The sequence below is a fragment of the Haemorhous mexicanus genome, chromosome 3, assembly GCF_027477595.1.
Source record: "Haemorhous mexicanus isolate bHaeMex1 chromosome 3, bHaeMex1.pri, whole genome shotgun sequence".
Taxonomy (NCBI): Eukaryota; Metazoa; Chordata; class Aves; order Passeriformes; family Fringillidae; genus Haemorhous; species Haemorhous mexicanus.
This window is the reverse complement of record NC_082343.1, coordinates 110,840,357-110,853,311: the sequence shown is the minus strand read 5'-3', so window position 1 is coordinate 110,853,311 and position 12,955 is coordinate 110,840,357. Positions and strand designations below refer to the sequence as shown.

Here is a 12,955-nt window from a genome sequence, read left to right as displayed (position 1 = left end):
CTTTGGGCAGCCTGTGCCAGTGTCTCACCACCTTCACATGGAAGAATTTCTTCCTAATATCTAACCTAAACTTGCCATCTGTCAGTTTAAAACCGGTTCTTGTCCTGTCAGTACAGTCCCTTTCCAGCTCTCTTAGAGTCCCCTTAGTTACTGGCAGGTTCTATAACATCTCCCTGGAGCCTTGTCCAAGCTGAGCAACCCCAATTCTCTCAGCCTGTCTCCACAGCAGAGCTGCTCCAGTCCTTGGATTATCTTTGTGACTTTCTCTGGACTCGCTCCAACAGGCCCATATCCTTCACATGTTGTGGGCCCCAGGGCTGGACACAGGACTCCAGGTGGGATCTCAGGAGTGGGGGGCATAGGCAGGGGGAATCCCCTCCCTTGACCTGCTGCTCATTTTGCTGCTGATGCAGCCCAGGATACTTTTGGCTTTTTCCACCCAACCTGTACTTATGCTTGGGATTGCCCAGACCCAGATGCAAGACCTTGCACTTGGACTTTTTAAACTTCATGAGGTTTGCCCAGGGCCCCACTGAATGGCATCCAGACTGTTTTGATGAGATAAAATTTTTAGTTAATAGAATCCTGGTTTTATGTTTTGTTGTGATATTTCACCTAAATAGAAGCAGATCCTCTGAAGTTTGCTGTCTAATTTTTGTGTACAACTTTGAAGTAATGCCTTGCTACTGTCTTTGAGTTTCTGTCTCTGTTACCTTTGATAATTGCAACAGAAAAAAGGCCCCTTTTGGTACTGTTTAGGTGCTTTTTAAAAGATGTTAAGAGTAATGTGGTTAGTGTGCTTAATGCTGTTAATGAACATGTTGGACATCTCCTGGCTATGTGCTGGACAGTTTGATGGGTAGAACAAGGTACTGGAAAACTCTTACAGGAAGGAAAAGTGTTTGTTTAAATATTTTAAAGACAAAAGCAACAGCAGCAGAATAAACAATTGCTGTGGTTTTAAGTATTTTAATTTTTCACAGTCATTTTCTCTCTTTATGGCATTACTAGCTCTTTTGCAAGTAAGGTGAGAATAGCAGTATCGTGTATGATACATAAAGGAATACAATGAGTTATATAAACAATACTTGTTCAAAAATACAGGAAAACTATAATAGGAGTTTAGTATTTGAAATATTTTCATAGTTTCTGGTAATGTTTTCAGAATAAACACTTCTAATATTGCGCAAAAATTGGTCACTGAGGGTTTGACAGAGACTTTCCTTTTACTGAGCTGAAGTTTACACTTTTTTCTGTAAGGATATATGCAAATGAGCCAAGTAAGTATGGTCTGATGCTTTTTTTCTTTTCAGAAAGATGAAGGTAGTGATGCTAGTTTGAGTGATAGCCACATATCTCCTCCTGCCAAACGTACCTCAAAACATGCTGATCCTGTGGGCAAAGACAAAGCGAAATCGCGCGGTACTGGGCAGCGAGAGGAATGGAGCATCTCAGCTGGACAGTCCAGGTAACTGGTGCCAAGAGAAAAAGGAACTCATACCAGTTTTTTTCTGTGTTGTTATCCCACTTATGCTACTTCTGCAGTCAGCTGCAGCTCAGGAGTGTACTTTTGAAACATCTTATTTTTACACAATTTTCTTCATTTTAAGACTCCAGGAATGTGGATTGCATCAATCGTCTCATCTCTATTTCCTTTCTATGCATATTTGTACAAAAAATATAAAGTAATTTTGTTTGAGATGCAGTCTGAATTTTAGATTCTTGATGCATCCAAATTTAGTAATGTAATTGCTATTTTTATGTACTCAAGCTATAAGAAGACATGATATTTTAATTAGGGAATCAGTGTTACAATCTTTAGGGAATGGGTTACAGTCAAGTTTATTTCTTTTGTTGTTCAGCCTAGTAAGTAAATTTTACTGAATATAGCCTCAGTCTTGCCACATTTTTGTAACTTGAAGCAGAATTAATAATTTTATTTTATAAACTATTTCATAGTATTTTACAAAGCATCCTTGTATTCATAAGGTTCCTTACATGGTTACAAGTAACTGTGAGACAGCGTACACAGTATGTTCCTGATCCATGAACTTTCAGTTAATCCTGATTATTTTGTAGATATGTATTTCATTTTTATGTGCATGTCAAAATCATTCTTGAAATTATTTGTATGTAAGACTGACTGCAAGTCACTACTGGACTGTTGACTGCTAGGATGAAGTTTGCTTAAAAGCTTTGTAAATCTCAAGAAAGACCTCTTCTTATCTCTATTTTTCTCTTTTAAAACAGAATGAATTAAATCTAGCATATTAATGTGCCATGGTAATTGGGAATGTATTGAAACTTGTGCACCTTCTGTTTATTTTGCTTGTAAGAGCAGACTTGTACTGGAGCTCCTAGAAATGTCAATATACAAAAAGAAATATTTAATGCAGCTGGGAGAATTTAGATCATTGTGTCAAATGAAATTTGGCCAGGGTACTGAAAATCATATTGTTGCTCATTTAGAACCCACTGCGACATGTCTTTGCATCTGAAGTTTTATGTTGGTTCTGCCAAAATCCAAAGCGCTGTGCTTAACAGTGATCTTCAGTCACTAAGACTTTTCCCAAAAGTTTTGTTATCCTATTGGTTTATCCAAGGTGTTGGAATGATGGTTGCCTTTGGAGAGCTATACCAAGTTTCAGTTCTGAAATTTAAGGAGAGAGTTAATAGCATAAGGGCATGAAGAAAGATTAGGGAGATTAATCAGAGATGCTTTGGCAGTTGGGGAGATTCATACAATTGGTACTGAGCAGTTTTGTCCTTACTAAGGTGTTGGGCATGAAGGAGGCTCTTCCAAGGCTATGTCTTGGAAAGGTTTTGAAATCAGAGTATCATGGAGCGTTTTACAGTCAAAGTTCTATTTTCACTGTGTGCCTTTTGCTTGACTAAGGAATGTTAATGTTATTTGTATGTCTGATTGTCTCATAGGTTAACTTCTCAGCCTGGTGCTACACTACCAAATGGACGTAGCTTATGTAAGTGAATTATAGCAAAACTTTTTATATTAGTTTTTGCATTAAACAGTTTTATGTCAATGATTTTCAATAGCATATGTTTTTGATAACTTTACTGATTCCTTTGACCAGAAAAGTTGCTGCTCAGTTTTTTCCTGTCACCATCTTGGATACTCTCTGTGGATATGGGGAACATTTTTAGATGAAAATCCATTTCTCTTCTCAATTCAGACCTCTTGGCCATGATCTCGATGTTTTCCTTAATTCCCAAATTACTGTTATGAGCTAATTTTGGCCTTCTTCTCTCAGTTGGTCTCTTTAATTTACTTAGTCTCTTTGCTTATCTGAAATTTGACCTTTTGTGGTTCTTAATGTTACTTAACTCTATTGCTTTAGAGAGACCTGCCTTGTCTGCAGCTCCTGCTACCTTGAACAGTCTTCTAAAAAGCTTGTACCTTACAAACTTGCCATTTCATCGCTTATCTCAGCTACAACCACTTTGTCTTTTGTGTCCCTTTTTCATCAGTTCTGTCTTGTTTATTTTGTGTTGACTCTATGTAAAGTGTTATTTCATTAGGCATATTTGGTATTTTATTATTTATTGTGGTGCCTAAGGAACAATTAGCAGTGGGATCTCTTTGTTTGTTTGGCACTGTACAGAGTAGCTGGTATAGATTTGCTTGTGAAGTCAGTATGTTGTATCTGGTCTTTTGATACTATATTTGAAAGACTAAGAATTGAAACTGTGGGCCAAGTGTGCATTTTAGTATTGATGTTAACTTAAAAACATTGAATGCTTAATTGAATGCCAAATTTTCATCGTAAAATAAGATTATCATCTAAGGAAACAAGCTTGAATATGCAGAAGTTACTTTTAAAATAACTTTGAAAGTAATTAAATACATAGTTCATACTGTACTTAATAACTTTTGGTTTATTGTCCTTGCTAAGTATTCTGTTATTAATTCTTGTTTGTGAAAATGTTGTTTCCTGCATTTTGAAGTAGTAATACAAATTTCTCTTAGCTCTCAAAAGCCACCCCCTTCGAGGGGAAAAAAAGGGAGATGGGGACCATGCTTGCATAAACGGAGATATAGAAGTCAGAAAAAGTTGTCGGTCCAGGAAAAACAGATTTGAAACTTTGAATCAGAGTTTATTGTTTGATCAGCTAGTAAACAGGTATGTGGGGATACTACAGTTGTATTCACAAAGCACATTAATGATTTTTTTAAAATTAGAAACCCCTGTGTTCCAGTGCCATGTCTGTGTTTTACTGTGGGGATGCATTGAGATGAGCTAGACTGTGGTTTGAGTTACAGCTGGGTCTGTGCTGTGACTGCCATGGTGTCCATGGTCTAAATGCAGAGCAGCTTCCCAGGCTTCCATTGAGGAGTAAGTTACTCTGTCCTTACACCTGGATAAAGCTGTGTGTTGGCAGTTACTGCAGAGTGCCTGACCTGCTGTAAATCCACACCCTAGTTTGTTTCTTGGTAACCTGTTTATGTAGTGATACCTTAAATGTCATGTAAATTGGTGATTAGCAGCAGTGCTTGGAAGCATTCTAGATTTTGCTTGTATGATTTTGATCATAAAATATCAAAAGTTTGTAGCTTTCTTTTGTTTTTGTTTTTTCCCATTTGTTAATAATTCACATAGGGTGGGTGTCACTTTTTGACATTTACTGTGCAGACAAAGTAGGTCAGGTAGGCACGGTCTGGTCTGAGCATAGGAATGGGAGCCAGAAATGCTTTTTTTGAAATAATATTTCTCTGTAGCCCTGGGCAGGTCACTTAATATGTCCTGATCTTGCCACCTGTAAAACAGGTTTTAGCAGTCATATCTATGAGAGACTGCTTTCTCCACAGCTGGAAAATTATTTAAACATAAACATTTAATTGTCAAGCATGATCTTTATTTAAATGTATTCTGTTGAATCTTTTATTAATTTAATTTCCTTTTTCTACTTACTCAGTAACTACTTGGTATCAGTGTGCAAACTTTTATTAAATTACATTGATCTTTTAGTTGCAATTGAATTTTCCTCTCCTCATCAACAGTAGGGAAAAGTCTTCCATGAAGGTTGTAATTTCATAAGATCATGGTACTGAAGTCTCTATATGAGCTTATACTGGTAACAGTGTGTCCCATAATCATTGGAGGTTTTTAAGAACACATTTGACAAAAGTCTGTCAGAAATGATTTAGGCATTCTGTAGTGTGCTCTTGCCTGGCAGAGCACGTTGACTTTTCCAGGTCCCTTCCAACCCTATTTTCTTTGGTAGCAAACTGCAGCATGATTTTACTTGAAATGGTTCTGTCACTCATCACAGATATTTTGGAAGAATTGTTTAAAATGGAGAGGAGCTCTCATAATGAAAGCGTGGCCTTACATCACCAGAACTTCCACTGTCTTCTTTCTAGGCAGTCTTTCACCCTTTAGATTTACTTTTAAACAGCTTGAAAAAAAGGAAATGAAGGTTTCTGTCTTTTTACAAATATTATACAAATATAGTAGAATTCCAGTTGAAAGCTACTCTAATCACCATGGAGAGCAGTAACATGTTCTTCAGGACAGGTGGCCAAATAATTGACTTGTCCTGGCTAATACTGTGCTGTTCTCTTCTTTAGCAGTGAAGCATCTTGGCCAGGGTTATCACTTACATGCCACGGCTGTTTTGACAGCTGTTTACAAATACTCCAGATTATGAAAATACTGACTAAATAGTAGATGAGAAATGATTGTGAGGTCAAATACTGAATGATGAGATTCTAGATGTTATTGATTTAATAAAAAACCCAAATGTTGTAGTGTCTTTTTGAGGCCAGGGTAAGAAACTGTAAAGCTTATGGGGTGGGGGCATTAATTGCATTCCCATTATTATAATTATATAGGTGAAAGGTTTTACTATCATATTTTGCAAATTTAATCTTACCTGACACCTAATCTAAAGTCTCAGCAGTTGCAAATTTATGTGCTACAATTTATACTGAGCCAAATTATTTAAAAAAGTTTGTTAAAATACTACTATCTAATTTGAACCTCAAACTTAAATAGCATCAGCATTTCTTCTTTTACATACTTCTTAGTTTATATTCTCTCCATTTTATTATGGTTAGGTTTGTAGCTAATTGATAGACAAGTAAGATGTTGAATGCTATGTCCAAAGTTCTGCATGGCATTGTTTTAAGCCATTGATTTTTTGAGTGTGTTAACTGTTGCATATATTTCAGTACTGCTGAAGCTGTCCTGCAGGAAATGGATAATATTAACATCAGGAGGAACAGGCGATCTGGGGAAGTAGAACGGCTGCGGATGTGGACAGATACAGAATTCGTAAGTGCAGACTTTCTGAGATCTTGGATAAAAGTCATATCAAGGCAGAGCATGTTTGTTTTTGCAAACACCATACATTTGTAGCTCTGTCTAAAGGTTTATGATTTTCTTCAGTGGATGACATTATAAAAACATGATAAACTAAAATCCAGAACTAAATTAGTGGATATGTTCTACATTGTTTCCTTTATTGATAAATTCACTGTCGTGCTCTCCTGATGTGCTGTGGTGGTTCTTTGGTTTGTAGCATACTCTGGTAGCCTGGAAGCAGCAGGACCAGGGACTATCATCTGCTTTTTTCATGGAAACTTGATACTGGTGTTACTCTGTATTAGGTGGACTAGGTACTGTCTGAGAGATTGACTTTAGCATCTGTTAAATGAGACTGCCTTTGTAGTCTACCTGTGGAAAGCTCTGCTGGAAAAACACTTGAGGACTAGAGATTGTGTGGAGCGTTATTTGCTGCACTGGAACTAATACTGAGTGACATAGGACAGTACTGATGGAATTGCATGTGCATTTCATTCCAGGAAAACATGGATATGTATTCTCGAGTGAAAAGAAGGAGGAAGTCACTGAGGAGAAATAGCTATGGGATTCAGAACCACCATGAAGTGTCCACAGAAGGGGAAGAAGAAGGTATGGGTTGTAAAAAATAGTGGGGGCTTGTCTGAAATACTTACAAAAGAAAGTTCTCCTTCCCATAAGATAGCAATATATTGCTATATTCAGAAAGCAGAACAAAGCCTGGATTCTAAATGTTTGTATAGTAAATTTCCTTCCTTCTGTTTTTCTTAATACTAAGTAATTGGAGCTTTCCTTCCATTCCCTGTAACAATCCTCTGGTGGAAATCAGGGTGTGATGAATGTGTGTTCTAACTGACTTGGTGTTTCTCATGTGCTGAGTGGCAATTACCAGAAAGAACTTGTAATAATTAGGCCTGCATCCTTCCTTTGGTGTAAGGTATTAATTAAAGTCTCCTTTCTGTCCACTGACATTTTAGAAAGCTTGTAGGTGCACAGCTGTGTTTGAAATTCTACTTTCCTCTAAAAATTTAAATGAAACTGGTCAATGGGTTCAAAAATTACCAGGAAAGCTGGGATTGTGCCTAACTTTGATTGCCTGATCAGCATCATGCTTCGGCTCCTTAAAAAATCCTACTTAAACTTCAGGCACCCATATAGGTTTCAGCATACTGCATCTCAGTTTTTAGTTAAAACTGCTGTGGAAGGTATGGTTTGTCCCAATGAATAAGAATGCAGTCCTAGTTCTGATATCCATGGATGGAAATTCTGATCCTGTTAACTGATGGGCCTATGTTGTGCCTTTATACACAAAATATGTAGAGTGTATTTCTATGTTCTTTGCTTTGTGTAAAAATGATACTGTGAATCATAAAGTTGTACTTATGTTCATGCTTTGTCAAATATTTGGTTTATTGAGGCTCCTATGGGAAAAGAGAAGAAAGGAATTGTCCTTAATTTGAAGGATAGTTGTTGAAGGAAAAATACAGTGGATGGAAGTGATATTTGAAGTATTTTACAACTAAAGCTGTTTTGAATGCATTTATTTTTCTTTCTTTTGCCTTTCCAGAATCTTGTGTAAAATTCTAGAAGGAAGTTTGACAATGTGCTGTAGATTTATCATGACCTTCAAATTTCCACTGATTTGACACGTAGTGTTAATTATTAAATGGGCAGTAATTCTCTGGGACTATTAAAAAATTAATTCTTTAGGATGAAAGTAGCTCTGACATGAAGTGGAAGTGTTCTGAAAATATTTTTACCCCCCAACAGAGTCTCAGGAAGAAGATGGAGATATAGAAGTAGAAGAAGCTGAAGGGGAAGAAAATGATCGGCCATATAATCTCAGACAGAGAAAAACTGTTGAGAGATACCAGGCCCCTCCAATAGGTGAGGAACCTGACAGTGCTTGACCTGCAGGAGTACCATGGATGTGGGGAGGGAATAGCTGGATGGCTGTTTCTCACCCCTGACAGAGTAGCAGGGATGCAGTGCTGTGTGATTTCCACCCTGACTGTTGTGGTTCACCATGTGGATGGGACTGCTGAGACGCAGTGTCACACTGAGACACTGACACACTGTCAGTTTGTCAGTGGTGGTGGCATTGCTGCCTCATTGAACTCTGCAAATACCACCCTGTGCTGGGCTCAGGGCTGGGGCTGAATGGGGTTTAGGTCAAGAAATACTTAGCAGAAAGCAATCTAATAAATTAGGTGATTACATAGAAAAAATAGTTACTGTTATGCCCGTTTCTCTTCTTGAGTGGTAAGCTTAATTCATAACTGTGCATAAATGGCATAGCAGCAGTTATCACAAATGAGAAATCTCAGGTATTTCAGTGATCATATAGTCCAACTGCCTGGCAGCTTCAGGGCTGACAAAAAGCATGTTACTCAGGCCATTGCCCAAATGCCTCTTGTGACGGTTTGGGGCATCAACCACTTCTTTGGAAGCCTTTTGCAGTGTTGGACCACTCTCTCAATAAAGAAATGCTTCTCCTTGTCAAGTTTGAGTTTTCCCTGATGCAGCTTTGAACCATTTCTGCAAGTCAGAGGATCATAGAGTATGGGTTCTTTGATAGAGAACTGCTGCAGTTTATTTGTTCAGAGAAATTTCAAGACATCCCATATTATCAGTTATGAAGAGGTTTCGGTATGGACTTTAATGTCCTGCACATAAACTCAAAATGCTAGTGCCCTGGTTGAGTTACATTCTGTGCCATGACAGACACAGCTCTAGCAATTTGGGGAGGTTGAGGATGGAATTCCTGTGCCTGCATCAAGCCAAGTACAGTGATAGTGACAAAGCCCCCTGCCCAATTCTTTCTTTAATTTAAGCTTTTAGAGAAACAGTGATAACCTTATTGATGAAAATTGATAATCCAGCACTTCTGTGCTGTATTAAGATTAGTTTTTTATTCTTTTGTAATTGGTGTTGTAGTGCCAGCTCATCAAAAAAAGAGAGAAAACACGCTGTTTGATATTCACAGATCTCCTGCAAGAAGAAGCCATATCAGGTAAATGTCAGTCTCTTGGTCTGTAATTGTTTGCTTTCCTTCAGTACATTTTGGTAGCTTTTGATTTTCAAACCATTCTTGAGAGAGTTGCACAGTTCATTCATGCATGTGAGTGGGTCTTGAATTGTATCCTAAATTCAGACTCTGATCAGCATCCAGAGAGGATTGTCATGGCACTGTCTAAACCTACTCGAAGCTTTGTGCTACACAGAATGGAAACAGGTGTGCTACAAGTACTGGAAAGAATTCTGCATGGCACATTGTAGCTTTCTCTATAAGGCCGTATATTTAATATTTAAATCCAACGCATCAGTTTAACAAATATTCCCTTTCTGTTCTATAAAACTGAGCAAAGCAGGTTAATGTTTTTTGTTTTCTTTCTGTTCAAATTTCATGCAAGAATTTTCAACAATTTAATAAAATATTTAGCAAGCATAATTTTTGACTCTTATGTTTTGTGTCAAAGAAGTCTGGAATGTATCAAGTTGTCTTGGAAACTGTTGGTAGGCTTTATGTAACAAAACAGATGAGATTACAGCTTAAAACATTTTTTAAAAAATAAACTTACTCAAAGCTTCAAAAAGACAAATCTGTCCACGAACAGAATCCAAGTAAATGAATACTAGTCATAGCTGAAACTCTTGTCTTATTGCTCAATTTAATGGCATAGTGAAAACATATAAAGTAAATAAAGTAATAGCTGAATCTTAGGATTCTAAGGTTTCTTTGTAATACAGTTAAGAGTTGTGGTTTGGTTTTTTTTCCTTGAAGAGCATATGACATTTTTTGGGGTAATCTCTGGATTTGTACTTGTACTTACTATTCATACATGAAGAGTGTGAAAGTTGTTATCCCTTTGGTTTTAGCCTGCTCATTACTTGGCTCTCATTTTATCCCCTCTTGTCATAAGAAGTCTTCCCAATTGCTTGATATTCTCTTTGATATATTTTGAAATGTATCTCATTTTTGGTCATTGAACAGTAAAATTGATAGACCGTGTTATCCATTGGCAAAAACCAGTTAATTCAGTGCATTATCATGTTCATACAAATAATGCAGCTTACTATATTCACTTAAAATCCAAGAGTTTTTACTAGTAACCAACTTTTTCATGCAAAAAGTTCTGAACATTTCACCTGATAGCAAACTGAACACTTTTTTGTACAGATGATTTAATGTACATTCTCTAATATTTTGGAAATACTCCTTTTTGTGAAATGCTGTGATACTAATATAAGAAATGGTTAATTCAGACTTTGGATAGTAATTTTACTTGGATTCAGATCAGAAGTACAGGTGGTTTTAGAACCTGTTCAGCTATTCAGAATTAATAACCTTGTAAAAAGAGATTATATACTTTGTGAAGTATGGATTTTTTTTAAAGAATATGTAAAGGAAGCATTAGACTGAATAAGGAGACTTTGGTATGTCTGTTATGTTAAAGATGGCTAGAGTAGTTGGAAATTTTCTTAAGTATAATTGCAGCTTATTGACTAAATATTCAAATCACATTGCTGAGGTAGCATGGACTGGACCACACATGTTATGGGGCTCTGCTGTTCTAGTAATGTTGATGTTGAATTCAGATAATCCCTGTGGCAGTAAGAGCTGTTGTTTCCCTCTCATACTATTTTGATGCTTGATGAAGCTAGAATTTGTATGCATCTCAAACCTGAACAATACTGTACTTGCCATTTCAGTTTTATTTTTAGAGAAGGACCAAAACATGCCATTCCACTGCAAAAAAGACTGAGTTTTCTATTTGTTTTGCCACTTCAATAGGAGAAAGAAGCACGCCATTCACAGCAGCGATACAACCTCTTCAGATGAAGAACGTTTTGAAAGAAGAAAATCTAAAAGCATAGCCAGAGCAAGAAATAGGTATCAAAACATCCTTGGTCTTTAGAATGGTTTGATTTTATTATTTATGAGAAAACAAGTAGAACTAGTCTGTAATGTTTTATGAGTTCTGCAGACTTTTGATTCTGCTGGTAATTACTGCAGATGTGGTTTAGGAGGAGTGCTGATTATATATTAATACAGGTTTTGGAGTCTTATGAGTAGATAATTAATAATAATGATAAAAAGATGGAAATATAAGACTAGCTGTTTGATTCAGTTGGGTTATAAAAATCAACTCTTCTTAGTTAAAATATCATTGGTGTAACTTGGTCCTACTTAATTCAATTGTACTCCCAGCTTTTCCCTTTTCCTTTTGTGTAAGAGTTCATGCATTCTAAACACCAAATGCACATTTTTTTGACCTAACATGTGTTATCAGTAATCTAGAAGTGGAAGATCTGTAAATAAATTTGTTCACTCATACTAGGTCAGAAATTTCTGCAGGAAAAAATTTCCCTTGTCTTTTTTCCATCTCTTCCTGTCTGCCACGTTGTTCCCTTTCCATTGCAAGGAATTCAAGCAGCGTTCAACGACCAGAAATGTAGTTCTGAGTGTAACCTGTCTCTTACTAGTACCTTTCTTCCTCCCTTTAACTATGTGTTGGCCTGATGTAGTGTCTGTGTAGGGGCTTAAAGGAAGGAAATACTGTTTCTTCTGTGTTCAATCAAAATAATCTATTCAGCCTAGTTCTACAGATGGAAATATGTGTATGGATGCATAAATGTTAAGGAACTTCCAGATATATAACCGTAGTTACCACAAAAAGAAGATTAGTTTTGTTTACCAGTCTGGGAAGGTTATCTCTTTATGTAGTAAAAGGCATTGAATCTCTTGTTTCTTCACCTCCAAGCAATGAGAGCAGAACAGTATTTATTTGGTGGTTGTTTATTGTTGAACAGGTGCCTGCCTCTAAACTTCAGAGCAGAAGACTTAGCTAGTGGAATCCTTCGGGAGCGGGTGAAAGTTGGGGCGAGTTTGGCTGATGTTGACCCAATGATTGTTGATAAATCGGTAAGTTTTGTTAGAGCTTTTTATCTTCCTTCCCTGAATTATGCATAAGCAGAATTCTCCACAGCCTCTTATTGATGTTGAAGTAAATGAATAAAAAAGCTCACTGTTTTTTTTTTTTTTAATTTTATTTTATTGTTTCCAAAGCTTTTGTCTTCTTATTACTTTGGACTACAAAGCATTTGCTCTGGGACTTAGGCTGGATCTCTGTAGATGTCCAGGCAGCCCTGGCACAGTTAACTTGCAAACCAGATAAGCCTCATGTGGGCAGCCAAGAGTTGACTTTCTCAACTGTTTTTTTCACACTTTCAAAATTTAGGAAAATCCTGTTGATCAATGCAATGTTTTTTCTAATTTGTTTCCAAATGTCTTATAACTAAGGGTGCTTTTGTGGAAAACTGTTACAATATAAACTTAATATGGTTTCTTTTTTCCTAAGGTATGTTTTGATAGTATAGGGGGATTGAGCCATCATATCCTTGCACTTAAGGAAATGGTAGTGTTTCCTCTTCTCTATCCAGAAATATTTGAAAAATTCAAAATTCAGCCACCAAGGTAGGTGGATTTACTCTCACTGTTGTATTTTTTTAATTAGGCTCTGAGGAATTGAAAACACATAGGAGGTTGATTCTTTCCTTGAAGTGTTTTACAGTTCAAATAGATTTACATGTTTGCTACCCAACTTGTCTATCAGAATATGTAATAAGCAGGA

At 36.7% G+C, this 12,955-nt stretch overlaps 1 protein-coding gene across 4 annotated transcripts in view; it reads left to right on the top strand.

The window, feature by feature from the left end:
* ATAD2B (ATPase family AAA domain containing 2B) overlaps positions 1-12,955 on the top strand; it is a 74,194-nt gene that overhangs the window by 13,946 nt on the left and 47,293 nt on the right. For all 4 annotated transcript variants that reach the window (XM_059842961.1, XM_059842963.1, XM_059842960.1 and 1 more), the window contains exons 2-11: positions 1,314-1,468; positions 2,935-2,981; positions 3,986-4,139; positions 6,191-6,293; positions 6,824-6,932; positions 8,091-8,207; positions 9,258-9,333; positions 11,116-11,214; positions 12,135-12,246; positions 12,683-12,798. In XM_059842961.1, the coding sequence (XP_059698944.1) occupies positions 1,314-1,468; positions 2,935-2,981; positions 3,986-4,139; positions 6,191-6,293; positions 6,824-6,932; positions 8,091-8,207; positions 9,258-9,333; positions 11,116-11,214; positions 12,135-12,246; positions 12,683-12,798 (1,088 nt within the window). The remainder of the gene's footprint in view (positions 1-1,313; positions 1,469-2,934; positions 2,982-3,985; positions 4,140-6,190; positions 6,294-6,823; positions 6,933-8,090; positions 8,208-9,257; positions 9,334-11,115; positions 11,215-12,134; positions 12,247-12,682; positions 12,799-12,955) is intronic.